At 51.2% G+C, this 19,972-nt stretch overlaps 1 protein-coding gene across 1 annotated transcript in view; it reads right to left on the minus strand.

Moving 5' to 3' along the window:
• Nucleotides 1–6,642: 6,642 nt before the first annotated feature.
• The window catches only part of DDR1 (discoidin domain receptor tyrosine kinase 1), a 286,593-nt gene continuing 273,263 nt past the window's right edge, over nt 6,643–19,972 (minus strand). Inside the window, exons 18-20 of the mRNA XM_086920718.1 lie at nt 12,746–14,270; nt 11,514–12,259; nt 6,643–10,741 (exon numbers count right to left, since the gene is read on the minus strand). Of these exons, the coding sequence (XP_086776844.1) occupies nt 14,130–14,270 (141 nt within the window). The 3' untranslated portion in view covers nt 6,643–10,741; nt 11,514–12,259; nt 12,746–14,129. The remainder of the gene's footprint in view (nt 10,742–11,513; nt 12,260–12,745; nt 14,271–19,972) is intronic.

Genomic DNA, 19,972 nt, shown 5'->3' on the forward strand with positions numbered 1-19,972 from the left:
GACTACAGTGCGCATGGGCATCCACTCCATCCTCAGATTGTTTTTCGCGATTGTGGCAAAGATGGGGTGTAACACAGTAAGTGATGACCATGCTAAGAGTAATTCTGAGTGCTGCAGCCGCTACAGGCGCCGGGGAGGAGGGCGGGCGATATGAATGTCAGCAGCCCTACATGCCAAGAACAGATGCATACTGGTAAGTAGCATATTCGGTTTGAGGCATGTGGGCTGCTGAATTCATATCTGTGCATAGAATACATAGCAGTCCCTCCATTAGCGGCGGCCGCCTGTGCCAGCTGCAGCAGTTTGAAAAAGTGTTTTTAGAACAGCCTGCCCTACAGCTGCCTGCTGTTTGGAGTGCACATCTACACAGTAGTGTTTGGTAAATGTGTGTGTGGTAGACCATGTGGCTGCTCTACATATGTCTTCTAAAGGAATATTGCCAAGGAAAGCCCTGGAGGCCCCCAACTTTCGCGTGAAGTGGGCCCGTGGGGGAACCGTTAATGTGCGCTTGGCTTTTGATAGCAAATTTGAATGCACTTAACGATCCACCTGGCTATACCTGCTTTGGAAATGGGGTTGCCTTTGTGTTGTGGCGAAAAGGCAACAAACAGTTGTTTTGTTTTCCGAAAATCTTTGGTCGTATCTATGTAGTACATTAGAGCTCTTTTGACGTCTAGTGTGTGGAGCATTCTCTCCGCCACTGACTCAGGATTTTGGAAGAACACTGGCAGTTCTATAGTCTGATTGATATGGAACTGTGAAACCACTTTAGGAAGAAACTTAGGGTTAGTGCGGAGTACCATCCTGTTGGAGTGAATCTGTATGAATGGCTCCTTGATAGTTAGTGCCTGGAGTTCACTAACTCGTCGCAGCGATGTGATTGCTATCAGGAAAGCCACTTTCCACGTCAAGAACTGAATCTCGCATGAGTGTAGAGGCTCAAAAGGTGGACCCATCAGTCTGGTGAGGACCACATTTAAGTTCCATTCAGGAGCTGGTGGGTGTCGGGGAGGAATAACTCGTTAGAGTCCCTCCAGAAAGGCTTTAATGGCAGGCACTCTGAAAAGCGAGAGATGCTGCCTGTTTTGGAGATAAGCTGCTATTGCGGACAAATGTATACGAATGGAAACGTAGGCCAGATTGCATTTGTATAGATGTAACAGATAACAAATGATGTCTTGAGTAGATGCATCTAGCGGGTTGATGTTGTGGTCTGCACAATAAATGACAAACCGCTTCCATTTTGCCGCATAACATGCTCTGGTGGTGGGCTTTCTCGCCTCCCTTATGATATCCATACAGTCAGGAGGCAAGTTGAGGTAGCCAAATTCTAAGACCTCAGGAGCCAGACCGCCAGGTTGAGCTGTTGCGGATCTGGATGCTGAACGTCGCCATGGCTCTGTGTCAAAAGCCTGGGTGTGAGGTGCAGCCTTTGATGCGGTACCACGGATAGTTCTAAAAACGTGGTGTACCATGGTTGGCGTGCCCACGTTGGAGCAACCAGGATGAGTGTCATCGAGTGTTGCTTCAGCTTTCGTGCCACCAGCGGTATTAGAGGTGCTGGGGAAAAGCATACGCAAATATGCCTGACCAGTTCATCCATATCGCATTGCCCTGCGACTGTGGGTGTGGGAACCTGGCGGCAAAGCTTTGGCATTTGGCGTTTTCCTTTGTGGCGAACAGGTCTATCTCTGGGTGACCCCACTGCTGGAAGTACGGCTGGAGTACTGATGGATGTATCTCCCACTCGTGCATTTGGTGGCTGTACCTGCTGAGCAGGTCCGCCATCTGATTGTCCTTGCCCGGGAGGTGTTCCGCCATGAGGAAGATGTTCCTCTGAATGGCCCACTTCCACATGCTCTGAGCCAGATGAGACAACTGTGGAGAGTGTGTACCTCCTTGCTTCTGGGTGTAGTACATGGCCGTCATGTTGTCCGTACGGATCAACACGACCTTGTTGCACAGATGTACTTTGAATGCTTTCATCGCCATGAAGATAGCCATCAGTTCTAGAAGGTTGATGTGCATCTTCTTTTGCTGCGTTGTCCATAGTCCCTGCACTGTGTAGTGGAGTACATGAGCTCCCCATCCCTGGAGAGATGCGTCCGTTGTCAGAATAATCAGTGGCACAGGCTCTTGGAACGGTCGTCCCCTGCAAAGGTTTTGTGGATTCCACCAATGCAGAGAGTTGTATGCACGACCGGTCAGCAACACTAGGTCTTTCAACTGTCCGTGAGCCTGATTCCACTGACGTGCTAAGCACTCCTGAAGCAGATGCATATGTAGTCTCGCGTGCGGGACTATGAAGATGCAGGAGGCCATCATGCCTATCAACTGCATGAACACTCGTGCCGGAAGCGAGTGTTGTGGTCTGAATTTTTGTATCAGCAATTGAATGCTGTTGATCCTCACTGAATTTGGCTGTGCTTTGGCAGCCAGAGTATCTATTGTCGCGCCCAGATACTGCCGTACGTGGGCGGACTGAAGGTGGGACTTTGGATAATTCAGTGAAAACCCCAGATCGTGAAGAAGGTGAATGGTGTGGGACATGTGGGCGGCACACCACTTGGCCGACTTCGCCGATAAGCCAGTCGTCCAGATAAGGGTAGACGTGAACGTTCTGTCTCCGTAGGTGTGCAGCCACTGTTGCCAGGCACTTGGTAAACACCCTGGGTGCCGTCGTCACTCCGAAAGGGAGGACCTTGAATTGATAATGCTGATTCTGAATGGTGAACCTGAAGTATTTTCTGTGTGATGGGTGTAGCCGAATATGGAAATATGCATCCTTTAGATCTAATGTTGCGAGGAAATCTCCCTGACTGAGTAACGGTAGAACCTGCTGCAATGTGAGCATGTGAAAGTGTTCTGATAGAATGTACTGGTTTAGGGGCCTGAGGTCCAGTATGGGTCTGAGGGACCCGTCCTTTTTTGGGATCAAGAAGTACAGCGAGTACACCCCTATACCTTTTTCCTCCACAGGCACAAGCTCTATGGCTCCTTTTTGCAGCATGACGACTACCCCCTGCTGCAATAAGTGCAAATGCTCTGTGGACATAGGACGGTGTCTTGGGGGTATGTTGGGTGGAGTGGATGTTAACTCCAGACAATAACCGTACTGGATAAGCTTCCGCACCCACCTGTCTGTAGTGATGGATTTCCAGACTGGCAGGAACTGTTGTAGTCTCCCCCCGACCGGTGTGGTATGGTCGGGGGGAAGTGACGAGGCGTCACTGTTTGTTAGTGGCGGAGGATCAGGAGCTGTTGTTTCCACGACCTCTGCCCTTGGTGCTGTTTCCACGATAGCCACCTCTACTTTGTTTGGTGTAGGTGGTTTGCGTGCCTCCTTTACTGTATTGTGTCTGCTGGGACAGCTGGCCTCTGGAAACTCCTCTATTGTTTGAGCGACAAAAAGAACCACCCCTGAACTGCTGGGACTATAGAGCCCCCATAGACTTTGCAGTCTCAGTGTCCTTTTTGATTTTTTCCAAGGTGGTGTCCACCTCTGGTCCAAACAAGTGATCAGGGTTAACAGGCTGATTTAGGATGGTGGTTTGTATCTCGGGCTTGAAACCGGAGATTCTCAGCCAGGCATGTCGCCGTAACATTACACTTGTGTTAATCGCCCAGGCCGTGGTGTCTGCTGCGTCCAGCGCACACTTGATAGATGCATTTGATATAAGCTTCCCTTCCTGTATGAGCATCTCTGCTGCCTCTTTATATTCATCTGGCAGGTGCTGTAACAGGGTCTCAAGTGTATCGTAATGGGCCCTGTCATATCTGGCTAAGAGTGCCTGAGTGTTAGAAATGTGCCAGATATTGGCCGCTTGCCCTCTTCCGGGCATTGGAAACAACCAGAGAGTCCAACGGCAACTGTCCCTTGATGTAGGTAGGGTCCCCAGGTGCCGGTTTGCATTTTTTCTCAATTCTGGGGTTTATCACCCTGGTTCTCGTGGTCTCTTTAAAAATATCTCCAGCATGTTTTAAGACACCCTTCAGCATTGGTAGAGTCTTGACAGTTCTCTCTGAGGTGGAGAAGGTGTCAAACAAAAATCCACTTCAATAGGGTCAGCATGGAGCTGGACATCATGATTTTTGGCTACCCTTTCAATAAGTGCATTAAACGCCGCAGAGTCTTCAGTAGGCGAGGTTTTCACAGAATACACATGACTGTCTGGGACAGTGTGTGGATCTCCTGGGTCAGCAGCGTCTGCCCAGGGTTCATTGTGATCTTCAGGATCAGTGTCTATAGGATAATTAAACTCCTCATTGTCAGCTTCCCCTGTCTCCACATCCGAGTAAGTGGGCGAGATAGGAGCAGTGTCTTGGCCATGTGGTGATATAGGTTCAACAAGAAGAGATGATGTAGCAGAATCCTTCTTCTTTTTCAATGGAATTTTATATGACTCCATAGGCTGTTCAGGGCCGATCTTTCATTTGTAAATAGAAAGTCTGCCCGTGTCTGCGTCGATGAATTGTCTCGACTGCTCTTCAAGCGGAGGCTGTCGATGCTTTGTGACTACTTCCGCAGTTGTAGGCTTCGGCCCCGTGGACACCTTCTTGGTCGCTTCGACGGCCGTCTTAGGGGCGAAGGCCTTAGGTAGCACTTTCGGCGGCAGTGTGAACTGGATGGGTGCCGACGATTTTTAAGGTTTACTGATCGGCCTTGGTGGTGGAGTATCCTTCGGTCCGACAGTAGAAGCCTTTTCTTTAATGCGCTTCAGCGATTCCGACACCTGCTTCGAAAAGGAGGCGGACGACTGTGTCGACTCGATGGGTTCCTTCGAGCCACCGCCAGGTGTGGACTCGAGGTTTGTACAGCTCCTAGCCTTGTCTGGTCGACGCGTAGGATCGAGAACCTTCTGAGCTCCGAGTCCTTTGTCTGTGTCGACGGCCTTCAGCGACGACTTTTTCGGGTCGACGTCCTTGACCAGTTTCTTCGGTGTCCCAGTCTTTGGCTCGACACCCTTTAGCGACCTCACCGGGTCGATAACACTTTTTTGCTTCGTTGGTGCCAACAGTTCAGAGGTCTTCGAGCCGACTAAAGCAATACGCACTTTTGGTTTCGATTTTGCTTCCAGTGCTTTCGGTTGTGTAGACACCGATGCTTTCTCTTTTGGTTTCGATCGGTCAACCAGTGGCTCGTTAGAAATGTCCGTAGCCGGGCCTTGAGGCGAGGCTGTAGAACCAAGTGTACGATCTCGGGTAAGGCCATGTGGCGATCCCTCGACCTGAGCCTTATTGAGTGTTTTGGTCTCGGCCCCCGTACCAACGGTTGGGCCTAGCTCCTCGCTCAAGCTATCTTCCATGGCCCCAAAGGCCACATCGTTGTCTCCTACCTCGTCGACGACGTCTTCATTATCGACCATTTCAACATCAGCGTCGTAACTGGAGTCGATCTCTGATGCAGGATCAGACAGGTTCTCTCGAACTTCCTGCTCGACTCCCTCATCCTCTTCGGTATCGAAAATGTTCACCGGGTCAGGTGCCGTCTGCTGGGCCTCCTTGCGCGCTGCGCGTCGAAGTCGAATCGTCTTCTTGGAGCGGAAACGAGAACAAGCCATACAGCTGGCTTCATCGTGATCCGGAGACAGACACTTGTTGCACACCGGGTGGACATCGATGTGAGGATATTTGGAGTTGCAAACGGGACATCTCTTGAACGGGCTCCGTTCCATGATGGTTCGTCAATAAGGCCTCTGGCGTCGACCGGGCCTTCAGTGCCGAAAGCCACGCGGGTCCTCTGGATGTCCGGCTCGGGAACTGAGCTGGAACAAGAACTGGGCACCGATCGCAAGACAATACCGACGATAACTAAAGGCCTTTTGGCCAAAAGGAAAGTTTTTATCGATTCCGAACTTGAGTTAACAAATATGCATCCGAAACCAATGGCGGAAAAAAACAATCTGAGGATGGAGTCGATGCCCATGCGCACTGTAGTCCAGGGGAGGAGCCACCTATCTTGTGATACTTCGAAGACTCTTCCAGGACAACAATGTGCAATCATCCGGACCCAACACTAGGCGGCGATCTATGCACAGATATGAATTCAGCAGCCCACATGCCTCGAACCTATAGTATATGTTATTCCAATGTGAAGAGCCTACTGGGAATATAGAAACTACACTACAGCACTATGGATGCTAGAGTCTACGGTGGGCTGAGTTGTGGATAGTGGGATGACAGAAGCAAGTGTTGCTTGCTTGCCTAGGGTCAAGGACCAGGGCGGCTTGAGGATTGAGGCGAGAGTCCCTCCCTTCTTTCGTGTGGCGTCTGCACTATGGATGCTCCATCCTGCGGATTGGACACGTAGGATGTGCGATGATGTGGCGCAGAGCCATGTTTCTGTGCTCAAGAGCGTGTCAATGCTGTGGTAGGTGATGAGGTGTGCAATGTCTCGAGCGTGGAGGTCCGAAGAGGGTGTATTCGGTGCTTTGAGTGTGTGTCGTTCTTACTGGGGTGTGTATGTGGGTCAGTCTGTTAGTTTTGGGCTAGACACGTGAACAAAGGCGAACAGAAAGAATCATTCTCCTCAGCTCTCCCAGGGTCTGATAAAACACAGGTGAACAAGTGAAATAATAATTTCTCTCCCTGTGGACTAACAGAAGAAAGATGAAGAGATGTGAGAAAGGAAACAACAGCAGGTTAAAGAAAACACTAAGCTTTATTAACACCATGGGGTGGGGGAGGCACAGCGAAGAACAGCATCATATATTAAAGTCAAAATCTTACTCTTTCCATCTCAAATATGTACACATCCGGGGTCTTAAGAAACAAATACAAACATCAGCAGGTGTAACATCCAAAAATCAAATAACAAAATGTGAGGTGAACAGAATACATTACAACATGCCTGGCACACGCCAGGCTTCCTAGACTGGCACAGGGAGCAACAGAGGCGGGCACCGAGGGGCAGTAGAGACTGGCACAAGGGGGCAAGAGGCTGGCACAGGGGGGCAGGATGCCAGCACAGGGAGCCATCAGAAGGTGGCACAGGGAGTCTGTAGTAGAAGGTGGGACGGGGCCAGTACAGACTGGCAAAGAGGGGCAAGAGGCTGGCACAGGGGTGCAGGATGCCTGCCCAGGGCACCATCAGAAGATGGCACAGGGAGTCAGTAGTAGAGGGTGGAACAGGGGCATTACAGACTGGCACTACCCTCTGCCTCTTGTGATGTGCCAGCTGTCCCGCCCAGGCCCTGCGCTCCTCTCAGTCCATCACTGCATCGCCCCAGGATCTGTCTCTCACTCTCCTTTCTGCCTTTTATTTCCCTTCTTTCTTCTTCCTTTCATGATCTCAGACGCTTCCACCTCTGACCCGCTGTTTCTTACCTCCTCTCACCAGTCTCTCCCTCAGTTGCTTCTTTTGTCTCCTCATTTGCTCAACTTCAGCCAAATGACACAGTTTTAATTGCACTCTTTTATCTCGCTTCTGTAGCTCTTCAACATTCACTCGGTCACCTCTTCACACCCATTCTCTTTCTTTAACTCCCAATCTCATGCACGCACAGAGACCACAGACACACAGAACAAGATCAGGAGGATACGCTTTCTCTTACATTTTCATAAAGTATGGGGCGGCCGCCCGCCCGCTCCACAGCAGAGCCTCCGCTCTTCCTGAATTCCACAAGAAGCTGAAGACCTGGCTTTTCGATTAGCTAACCCACCCCAGGCAGGGCTAGGCCCACACACTCGCTCAGCACCTGGATACTCATGTGTGATTAACTAACCTACCCTAGGCAGAGCTAAGCACACACACATGCTCAGCGCCAGGATACCCTCGCGGGTGATGGGTGATGGTGCACATTGCAAATAAACATAACATAAACATAACGAAACATAAAAAACAAACATAACACACTCCTCGTTTAGTTTTTACAGACGATCTTTCTCTCGCTTCTTCTGTCTCCCTTCTCAGTGTTTATCCTTTTTCTCTCACGCATGCTTTTGCACACACTTTGTCTTGCTCTCCTGCACTCTCCTTTTTCTTTCTTTCTCCTGTTTCCTCCCATCCTTGATCTCTGCGCTGGCTCTCTTGCTCTCTTTCGCTCATTCTCGCTCTCACTCTCTTTCGCTCCTTCTCGCTCTCATCCTCTCTTTCAGTCATTCTCGCTCTCAGCCTCTTTCACTCATTCTCTCTCTTTCGCTGATTCTCGCTCTCATCCTCTCTTTCACTCATTCTCGCTCAGCCTCTCTTTCACTCATTATCTCTCTTTCGCTCATTCTCGCTCTGAGCCTCTCTTTCACTCATTCTTTCTCTTTCGCTCATTCTCGCTCTCAGCCGCTCTTTCACTCATTCTCTCTCTTTCGCTCATTCTCGCTCTCATCCTCTCTTTCACTCATTCTCACTCTCAGCCTCTCTTTCGCTCATTCTCGCTCTCAGGCTCTCTTTCACTCATTCTCTCTCTTTCACTCATTCTCGCTCTCAGCCTCTCTTTTGCTCATTCTCGCTCTCAGCCTCTCTTTCACTCATTCTCTCTTTCACTCATTCTCGCTCTCAGCCTCTCTTTCGCTCATTTTCGCTCTCAGCCTCTCTTTCACTCATTCTCTCTCTTTCGCTCATTCTCGCTCTCATCCTCTCTTTCACTCATTCTCACTCTCAGCCTCTCTTTCGCTCATTCTCGCTCTCAGCCTCTCTTTCACTCATTCTCTCTCTTTCACTCATTCTCGCTCTCAGCCTCTCTTTTGCTCATTCTCGCTCTCAGCCTCTCTTTCACTCATTCTCTCTTTCACTCATTCTCGCTCTGAGCCTCTCTTTCACTCATTCTTTCTCTTTCGCTCATTCTCGCTCTCAGCCGCTCTTTCACTCATTCTCTCTCTTTCGCTCATTCTCGCTCTCATCCTCTCTTTCACTCATTCCCGCTCTCAGCCTCTCTTTCGCTCATTCTCGCTCTCAGCCTCTCTTTCACTCATTCTCTCTCACTCATTCTCGCTCTCAGCCTCTCTTTTGCTCATTCTCGCTCTCAGCCTCTCTTTCACTCATTCTCGCTCTCAGCCTCTCTTTCGCTCATTTTCGCTCTCTTTCCCTCACTCATTCTCGCTCTCTTCCCCTCTCTCCCATGCTCACTCATCTCCCGCTCTGATGTCCACGTGCAGCCCATGCTTTGGTCAGAGCAGTGCACAGCATTTCTGTCGACGAAGGACTCTTTCTCCAGCAGTGACGTAACTGAGGCCACGCCTACCCTTGGCATCCCAATGAAGGACAGTAGGGCTCATCTCAGGAGTCAAGACCGGCAGAGAGAGACCAAGGACTGAATGGGCAAAGGGAGAGCCCCTGGCCAGTCTGTCCCAGCTGTAACTGGCAATACTTTTTCATTTCTGCTCCTACCTATTCGGGCGACCACCAGCACCAACTTTCCAGAAGAAATAATACAAAATAAAGATAAAACCCAACACCATTCACCATATCCTTGTACGTCCCATCGCCAGCAACGGGACACATCTGCGGCACTTCTGGCTCGGGTGACCAGAGATTCACTTTGTGACAGGCCAGGAGAAGCAGAGGCTAGCAGAATCCCATACAACACCACGCTTAGGTCTAAGACACTGAAACAGAACCGTTTGCGGTCTGAGGTACAGGCCCTGCTAAGGGGCCTGTGTGAGAAGGAGACCCCATGGGGCCCTTCTCCAGTGCCATGGACTCACCCCCAGCCGGGAGTCTGCAGGAGCCGATATGAAGCTGATTCAAAGGCGCCCGACTCCAGTGCCAACAAGTCTGTGGGAGCCCCATAGGAAGTCAACCCCATTAACATAACGTGTATTTGTAAAGCACATGTTCACCCCGAAGGGTATCGCGGCGCTGAATAACATGTTTATTGTTACCCAACTCAACAGTACTCATTTTATTGACCTCAGAAGGATGAAAGGCTGAGTGGACCCACCGGGATTTGAACCTGTGGCCATGGGGTCAAACACTGCCCCCTACAATGGATGCATTAGTCCACAGAGCCACCGGACCCATCAGAGTCCCACTGCCATGGACTTATGCTCAAGTCAGGAGTCTGTCTGAGCCCAATAAGACGCAGACCCCAGGGGGGCCTACCCCAGACCCATGAACTCACCGATACATCAGCAGAGTTTATGGAGCTGATCACAGACAGGGCTCGAGCTCGTCTGTGAGCGACAAACTCACATTAACTCATGGGCACCCCAGGGTAGGCCTTCCAGAGAGGGCCACACACGCAATCCAAGCCAAGAGCCTGGATCAGAGCATCCAAAACTGGAGTGCCGCTGTGCGTTCTGCTTGTCCAAGCCCAGCTGGAGTGCCGCTGTGCGTTCTGCTGGTCCAAGCCCAGCTGGAGTGCCACTGTGGGTTCTGCTGGTCCAAGCCCAGCTGGAGTGCCACTGTGGGTTCTGCTGGTCCAAGCCCAGCTGGAGTGACCCTGTGCGTTCTGCTAGTCTGTGCGTTCTGCTAGTTCAAGCCCAGCTGGCGTGCCCCTGTGTGTTCAGCTCGTCCAAGCCCAGCTGGCGTGCCACTGTGGGTTCTGCTGGTCCAAGCCCAGCTGGAGTGCCGCTGTGGGTTCTGCTAGTCCAAGCCCAGCTGGCGTGCCGCTGTGGGTTCTGCTAGTCCAAGCCCAGCTGGCGTGCCCCTGTGTGTTCAGCTAGTCCAAGCCCAGCTGGCGTGCCCCTGTGTGTTCAGCTAGTCCAAGCCCAGCTGGCGTGCCCCTGTGCGTTCTGCTAATCTGTGTGTTCAGCTAGTCCAAGCCCAGCTGGAGTGCCACTGTGGGTTCTGCTGGTCCAAGCCCAGCTGGAGTGCCGCTGTGCGTTCTGCTAGTCTGTGCGTTCTGATAGTCCAAGCCTAGCTGCCGTGCCCCTGTGTGTTCAGCTAGTCCAAGCCCAGCTGGCGTGCCCCTGTGTGTTCTGCTAGCCCAAGCCCAGCTGGCGTGCCCTGTGTGTTCTGCTAGTCCAAGCCCAGCTGGCGTGCCGCTGTGGGTTCTGCTAGTCCAAGCCCAGCTGGCGTGCCCCTGTGCGTTCAGCTAGTCCAAGCCCAGCTGGCGTGCCGCTGTGAGTTCAGCTAGTCCAAGCCCAGCTGGAGTGCCACTGTGTGTTCAGCTAGTCCAAGCCCAGCTGGAGTGCCCCTGTGTATTCTGCTAGTCCAAGCCCAGCTGGAGTGCCCCTGTGTATTCTGCTAGTCCAAGCCCAGCTGGCGTGCCGCTGTGGGTTCTGCTAGTCCAAGCACAGCTGGCTAGCCCCTGTGTGTTCTGCTAGTCCAAGCCCAGCTGGAGTGCCCCTGTGTGTTCTGCTAGTCCAAGCCCAGCTGGCTAGCCCCTGTGTGTTCTGCTAGTCCAAGCCCAGCTGGCGTGCCCCTGTGTGTTCTGCTAGTCCAAGCCCAGCTGGAGTGCCCCTGTGTGTTCTGCTAGTCCAAGCCCAGCTGGCGTGCCCCTGTGTGTTCTGCTAGTCCAAGCCCAGCTGGCGTGCCCCTGTGTGTTCTGCTAGTCCAAGCCCAGCTGGAGTGCCCCTGTGTGTTCTGCTAGTCCAAGCCCAGCTGGAGTGCCCCTGTGTGTTCTGCTAGTCCAAGCTGGAGTGCCCCTGTGGGTTCTGCTAGTCCAAGCCCAGCTGGCGTGCCCCTGTGCGTTCAGCTAGTCCAAGCCAGGAGCCTATGCTGGCCAAAGGCGAGGTTGGCCTGCTATGGCCTTATAGGGCGTGTCATCGCTCCAGTTCAGGTGCCCACCTGAGAATATTCAGGAACAGCAGCTGATTGGCCAGGCAGAGAGCAGCTAAGGGCAGGTGTCAGGAACCATCCTCTGTCCCCCTCCCTGCTGGTTTACTCACCAAATGCATCATTATTAGTTGTCTCTCTATTGATCGAGCACTTGTGTGATCTTGCACAGGCGGCAGGCCATCTTCAAGGCAGTCGTGGCCTCACATTCTGATGCCATCATGATCCCTGTGCCCCAGATGCTCAGAGCTCTACCAGGGCACAATGCCAAGCGCCTTAGCCAGGAGGCCAGCTGAATGCCCCGCCTGTGCTGGTGATGAGGCAACAGTGCAGGTGGGGGCTGATGTCAAGCACCGGAGTATCAAGAGGCCTCTCCTCCTGGTACCCTTCCTTCCTGCCCCCAAAGAGCTGCTCCAGTGACCAGATTAACACCCGGAGGGGGGGGGGGGGGGGGGGGCATGTCACAGTGCTGGGTTTAGTTAGTAAGTTTTTTTGACACACTTCAGGCGTTACATATGCCTGTGGCACGCTAAGATCATTCAGGAGCAGCACGCTTCAGGCGTTACATATGCCCATGGCACGCTAAGATCATTCAGGAGCAGCACGCTTCAGACGATACATGTGTGCACAGCATGCTAAGGGCTTTTAGGATCAGCACGCTTGAGGTGTTACATGTGCCTACGGCACTCTAAGGTCTTTCAAGAGTAGCGCGCTTCAGACGTTACTTGTGCCCACGGCATGCTACGGTCATTCAGGATCAGCACGCTTCAGACGTTACATGTGCCCCCAGCATGCTAAGGGCTTTTAGGAGACAACTCAAGACCTGGCTGATCGAGCAGTAGCGGACCCCCTCCCCCAAGCGCCTTGAGACCCTCCCGGGTGAGTAGCGGGCTATACAAGTGTTATGATTGATTGATTGATTAGGATCAGCACGCTTGAGGTGTTACATGTGCCTACGGCACGCTAAGGTCTTTCAAGAGCAGCGCGCTTCAGCCACTACATGTGTCCATGGCACGCTAAGGTCATTCAGGAGCAGCGCGCTTCAGACGTTACTTGTGCCCACGACATGCTATGGTATTTCAGGATCAGCACGCTTGAGGTGTTACATGTGCCTACGGCACGCTAAGGTCTTTCAAGAGCAGCGCGCTTCAGCCACTACATGTGTCCATGGCACGCTAAGGTCATTCAGGAGCAGCGCGCTTCAGACGTTACTTGTGCCCACGACATGCTATGGTATTTCAGGATCAGCACACTTGAGGTGTTACATGTGTCCATGGCACGCTATGGTATTTCAGGATCAGCACGCTTGAGGTGTTACATGTGCCCATGGCACGCTAAGGTCTTTCAGGATCAGCACGCTTGAGGTGTTACATGTGCCCACGGCAAGCTAAGGTCTTTCAGGAACAGCCCGCTCGAGGTGTTACATGTGCCCACGGCACGCTAAGGTCTTTCAGGATCAGCACGCTTGAGGTGATACATGTGTTCGCGGCACGCTAAGGTCAGTCAGGAGCAGCTCGCTTCAGGCATTACATAAGTCCACCGCACACAAACGTCTTTCAAGAGAAGCACGCTTCTGCACTGTGCATGGCCTGTTTCATTGGCTGCGCCATCAAATCTCTACAGTGAGGCACAGTTTTGGTGCAGCAGATCCTGATGGCACCGCGACACTCCGAACCCAGGAAATGATGCCAGTGCTCGACTTATACTCCACCAACCGCCCAGGTCCCCTCATCTTTATCTGCTACCTCTCCCCCCAGCCTGCACGACCTGTCACCCAGCCAGACTTTCATTATATTTACATCCAGTGCTTGTACAACATGTGAAGCTTGAAGGAATCAGTAGGTCCCGCGTGTTTGGGCTCCAGGAGACTGAATGATTCTCAGTATGAGAAGCACCCGGTGGGGCAGTGTTGGGGGTCAGAAGGGGGGTAGGGGTTTCCTTGGGGCATCACATTCCAGTTTCTTTCTGTTAGCTGCTCACACAAGGCCCTGGGGCTTCCAGTTTTAGAGACAGGAAAATACAGCAGATTAAGAACAGCGCCCCAAGGGTTGGACACCCCAAGCCCCTGCTGGGTGGGCTTCTTATAGATCCCACCACCTAGGCCACCCTTTCTCAGAGCACGCACATGTATGACTTCATGAGGTGTAAATATATTTTCCAGTGATCCCACACTATATTTCCAGTGTTCCCAGCAGAGTTAAGATACACAGTAGGTTTCCGTGCCTCAAAGCACCACAGCAGGTGGCGGGCGACTGGTCCAACCACACGTCTGGCAAGGTCCAGTGCATATCTCTTGAGCCCCGGAGGGCATCCTACTAGCAAGAGATCTAGAAGGTTCTACAGCTACTGCTAGGAAAGTTCAAGCAGAGATTCAGTCAGGGGGTCGTGGGAGAGTCCGTGGATATTATCTCTCCATAATGCCCGGGACGGCGACCATGCCCGAAGGGACTATCCCGGGGCTGCCCACTTGCAGGAGTTACACCATGTTCATAGCGTCTTCCATCAGGAACTGGTGGATCTGCTGGAAGGACGGCCGGTCCTTGGCGTCGCGACACCAGCAGCTGAGCATCACCTCATAGAGGGCTTGTGGACAGACGGACGGGCGGCTCAGGTAGATCTGAAGAAAACAAGAGGATTGTCAGTGTATGGAGCAGAGAACCAGACCAGGAGAAACAGAGAGGGATTGGGAATACGGTACATGCCACGTGCACGTCCATCAATGTCTCAAGCTCATCTATCAACGTGCAACACAGTAATGCTTTAGAATCAGTACACAATTCTTTCATAGCTGGTACATCAATGTGCAACACAGTAACACTTGTTGGAATTAGTGCATCAAAGTGCAACGCTAAAAGGCTTTTTAGAATTAGTGCAACAATGTGTATTGGTAAAACATGTTTCAAATTTAGTACATGGACATGCAACACAGTAAGGCTCTTTAGAATGAGTGCATCCATGTGCCACGCCATAAGGCTCTTTAGAATGAGTGCATCCATGTGCCACGCCATAAGGCTCTTTAGAACGAGTGCATCCATGTGCCACGCCATAAGGCTCTTTAAAATGAGTGCATCCATGTGCCACGCCATAAGGCTCTTTAAAATGATTGCATCCATGTGCCACGCCATAAGGCTATTTAGAATGAGTGCATCCATGTGCCACGCCATAAGGCTCTTTAAAACGAGTGCATCCATGTGCCACGCCATAAGGCTCTTTAGAATGAGTGCATCCATGTGCCACGCCATAAGGCTCTTTAAAATGAGTGCATCCATGTGCCACGCCATAAGGCTATTTAGAATGAGTGCATCCATGTGCCACGCCATAAGGCTCTTTAAAATGAGTGCATCCATGTGCCACGCCATAAGGCTCTTTAAAATGAGTGCATCCATGTGCCACGCCATAAGGCTATTTAGAATGAGTGCATCCATGTGCCACGCCATAAGGCTCTTTAAAATGAGTGCATCCATGTGCCACGCCATAAGGCTCTTTAAAATGAGTGCATCCATGTGCCACGCCATAAGGCTCTTTAGAACGAGTGCATCCATGTGCCACGCCATAAGGCTCTTTAAAATGAGTGCATCCATGTGCCACGCCATAAGGCTCTTTAGAATGAGTGCATCCATGTGCCACGCCATAAGGCTCTTTAGAATGAGTGCATCCATGTGCCACACCATAAGGCTCTTTAGAATGAGTGCATCCATGTGCCACGCCATAAGGCTCTTTAAAATGAGTGCATCCATGTGCCACGACATAAGGCTCTTTAGAATGAGTGCATCCATGTGCCACGCCATAAGGCTCTTTAAAATGAGTGCATCCATGTGCCACGCCATAAGGCTATTTAGAATGAGTGCATCCATGTGCCACGCCATAAGGCTCTTTAAAATGAGTGCATCCATGTGCCACGCCATAAGGCTCTTTAAAATGAGTGCATCCATGTGCCACGCCATAAGGCTCTTTAGAATGAGTGCATCCATGTGCCACGCCATAAGGCTCTTTAGAATGAGTGCATCCATGTGCCACGCCATAAGGCTCTTTAAAATGAGTGCATCCATGTGCCACGCCATAAGGCTCTTTAGAACGAGTGCATCCATGTGCCACGCCATAAGGCTCTTTAGAATGAGTGCATCCATGTGCCACGCCATAAGGCTCTTTAGAATGAGTGCATCCATGTGCCACGCCATAAGGCTCTTTAGAATGAGTGCATCCATGTGCCACGCCATAAGGCTTCTCATAGCTACTGTGGTAATGTAGTCTTAAGATAGATTTCATAATCAGTACGAACCTGTGGAAAGCTTGAATTATTTTCGTAACAGTGCATTAATAAGTAGCTATACTCTCTTTCCTAAACAGTAACACACTGTATGTTTTCACAGACCTTTGGCTCTGGCCCAGGTTGGGGAGGGGGAGTCACTGCAGGGTCTACAGAGGCAACCTCCTGTGCAGCCAATGCACCGCGAGACCAATCCCCACTGTGCATGGCTGCCATGCTGCTGCAGGACCTCTGTAGAGCCTAGCATCTCACTGTGCACAGCAGGTTGAGAAGCAAGGCGCGTCTCACTGTGCACAGCAGGCTGAGACGCAAGGCGCTTCTCATTGTGCACAGCAGGCTGAGACGCAAGGCGCGTCTCACTGTGCACAGCAGGCTGAGACGCAAGGCGCGTCTCACTGTGCACAGCAGGCTGAGACGCAAGGCGTGTCTCACTGTGCACAGCAGGCTGAGACGCAAGGCGCGTCTCACTGTGCACAGCAGGCTGAGACGCAAGGCGCGTCTCACTGTGCACAGCAGGCTGAGACGCAAGACGCGTGCACAGCAGGCTGAGACGCAAGGCGCGTCTCACTGTGCACAGCAGGCTGAGACACAAGGCGCGTCTCACTGTGCACAGCAGGCTGAGACACAAGGCGCGTCTCACTGTGCACAGCAGGCTGAGACGCAAGGCACTTCTCACTGTGCACAGCAGGCTGAGACACAAGGCCTAGCCTATTGCCCTGCACCAGCTTTTGTGCCTCTGGACAGTGCTCTTGGAAAACAAGCCCTACAGCCGGGTAATAAGCCATCTGCTAGAACACTGAACTAGATGCACACGACCTTTGGATGTGCACATTTGCATGAGTCAAACCCATCATGTGAACGGCGAACATACACTATTTGTAAGTGCTTAGTTATTCTAACTTTTTAAAATAATGTATATGGGGGGCTGGGAGTAGGGGCTGGCCTACACTCAGTCTCCGCAGCAGCCTCGTGCCTCTAAACCAGATGTGCACGGCCCTCAGCTGTGGGCATTGTCCTCTGAGCACAGTGCCTGGACCAAGCCAAGAACCAATCCCCATGGGAGTCCAACCCGATGCCATAGAACCAGCTGTGCGCGGCCCTCAGCTGTGGGCACTGTCCTCTGAGCACAGTGCCTGGACCAAGCCAAGAGCCAACCCCATGGGAGTCCAACCCGATGCCATAGAACCAGCTGTGCGCGGCCCTCAGCTGTGGGCACTGTCCTCTGAGCACAGTGCCTGGACCAAGCCAAGAACCAATCCCCATGGGAGTCCAACCCGATGCCATAGAACCAGCTGTGCACGGCCTTCAGCTGTGGGCACTGTCCTCTGAGCACAGTGCCTGGACCAAGCCAAGAACGAACCCCATGGAGAGTCCAACCCGATGCCATAGAACCAGCTGTGCACGGCCTTCAGCTGTGGGCACTGTCCTCTGAGCACAGTGCCTGGACCAAGCCAAGAACCAACCCCATGGGAGTCCAACCCGATGCCATAGAACCAGCTGTGCACGGCCTTCAGCTGTGGGCACTGTCCTCTAAGCATAGAGCCTGGACCAAGCCAAGAGCCAACCCCATGGGAGTCCAACCCGATGCCATAGAACAAGCTGTGCACGGCCTTCAGCTGCGGGCACTGTCCTCTGAGCACAGTGCCTGGACCAAGCCAAGAACCAACCCCATGGGAGTCCAACCCGATGCCATAGAACCAGCTGTGCACGTCCTTCGGGTGTGCAGATAGGTCTGGGTATTCGGCGTGGCCCTGTTCCATCTCTTTATGCCACTAAACCAGCTGTGCACAGGCACCAGCTTTGCTGATCAAGCTCTGGGTGCATTCTCTCTCCTCCAACCCGGTGACACTGGACCAGCCGTGCGCGGTCATCGGTAGTACAGAGCACACTGTGGGTGCGGGCCTGGACTCTGGCCTGATACATCAACCAATACCAGGTGGCAGGAGTATGCAAAGCATGTGATCTAAAGCTCACTTGCCTCGAACACTAATCTTATCAGGTTCCTCATGAAGTGCCAATGTTACCAGCAAATGAGCACTTTTCTTTCGCCTTCCCTTCTTAACAGTGACCACACTATGAATCGGGACAGCCTTAAAAATGTTAACCGATGGCTGAGCGGGCCACGTTTCTGCCAAATCTGGGCCGAGATATCAAACGCTGACAGAGTTATTAGCAAATCAAAGATTAACTTTGTGACGGAGTCTTCTATCCACCAACATCTGAACCAGGCCCTAATTCTTTTAAGCTTCTGCCACGTTTTGTGCAGACTCATCACACACCATCACATTTATCAATGAATGAATGAACATGCGTTTGTCTCCTCTTGTTCTCGAGCGCCCCCTTTGATGGACACAACGGTGACGGATATCCCGCCCACCACAATATAAATCCGATAGGATAGAATGCTATTTATATTTCGGAGGACAGGACATCCGTCACTGAGTAACCCGACTGCCAAGATCGCAATCAGGCCCTGTGTAAAATATGGAAAATGCTACTTACCAGTGTGCATCTGTTCTTGGCATGTAGAGCTGCAGATTCACACACTATGCATAGATCGCCATCTGGTGTTGAGCAAGGAGGTTTGCACTTTGTTGTTGTCCTGAAAAAGTCTTTAGAAGTCACCAGATAGGTGACTCCTCCTTTGGACTACAGTGCGCATGAGCATCGGCTCCATCCTCAGATTGTTTTTTCGCCAGTGAGGGAAATGATGGAGTTTTGTGAGAAACATAAAAGATGCCCATGTATGCTGTATCTAAATAAGATAGTACTGGAACAGATAAAGGTAGCCGGGGAGGCGGGTGGGCGTGTGTGAATCTGCAGCTCTACATGCCAAGAACAGATGCATACTGGTAAGTAGTATTTTCCGATCGAGGCACATGAGCTGCAGATCACACACTGTGCATAGATTGTATAGCAGTACCCACACCTAGCGGCGACCACCAGTATCTGTTGCAGTTGTTTGAAACAGTGTTTTGAGTACAGTCTGGCCCACACTAGCTTGTTGTTTTGTTTGCAGATCTACACAATAGTGTTTTGTGAATGTGTGCGGTGTAGACCATGTAGCAGCTCTGCAGATGTCCTCTAAGGGAATGTTCCCTAAGAAAGCCATTGAAGCCCCTATTTTCCTAGTAGAGTGGGCTTTAGGGGGAATAGATATTGTACGTGTTGCTTTCTGGTAGCAAATTTGTATGCATTTGACAATCCACCTTGCAATTCCAGCTTTAGATATGGGGTTGCCTTTATGTGGTGGTGAGAAGCACACAAAAAGTTGTTGAGTTTTGTGAAAAGATTTTGTTCTGTCAATATAATAAAGGAGTGCTCTTTTGACGTCTAGTGTATGAAGAGCCCTTTCTGCGACAGTTTGTGGTTGCGAGAAGAATATTGGCAACTCTACAGACTGATTGAGATGAAAGGGAGAAATTACTTTAGGAAGGAATTTTGGGTTTGTTCTGAGAACCACTTTATTTTGATGGAGTTGTAAAAATGGTTCTTGAATAGTAAGTGCTTGAAGCTCATTAGCTCTTCTAAGAGAAGTAATGGCTATTAGGAAAGTGAGTCTCCATGTAAGGAATTGTAATTCACATTTGTGCATGGGTTTGAATGGAGGACCCATGAGTACAATATTTAAGTTCCACGCAGGTGAGGGTGGTACTCTAGGTGGAATTATTATTTTGAGTCCCTCCATAAATGCTTTGATGGTAGGTACTCTGAATTGTGTCAAATGTTGTCTGTTTTGTAAGTAGGCTGCTATAACAGCAAGGTGGAACCTAATCGATGTGTATGCTAGGTTACACCTTTGGAGATGTAGAAGGTAACCTATGATGTGTTGGATTGACACATCTAAGGAATTGATGTTGTTATTGTTGCAGCATATAATGAATCTTTTCCACTTGGCTGCATAGCAAGCTCTAGTGGTGGGGCGTCTAGCTTCTCTGATAACATTCCTGCAATCAGGGGGAAGGTTAAGGTAACCAAACTCTAAGACTTCAGGAGCCAGATCGCTAGGTTGAGTTGTGCTGGATCTGAGTGTCTGATCTCTCCATGGCTCT

The sequence above is a fragment of the Lissotriton vulgaris genome, chromosome 5 (assembly GCF_964263255.1).
Source record: "Lissotriton vulgaris chromosome 5, aLisVul1.2, whole genome shotgun sequence".
NCBI lineage: Eukaryota > Metazoa > Chordata > Amphibia > Caudata > Salamandridae > Lissotriton > Lissotriton vulgaris.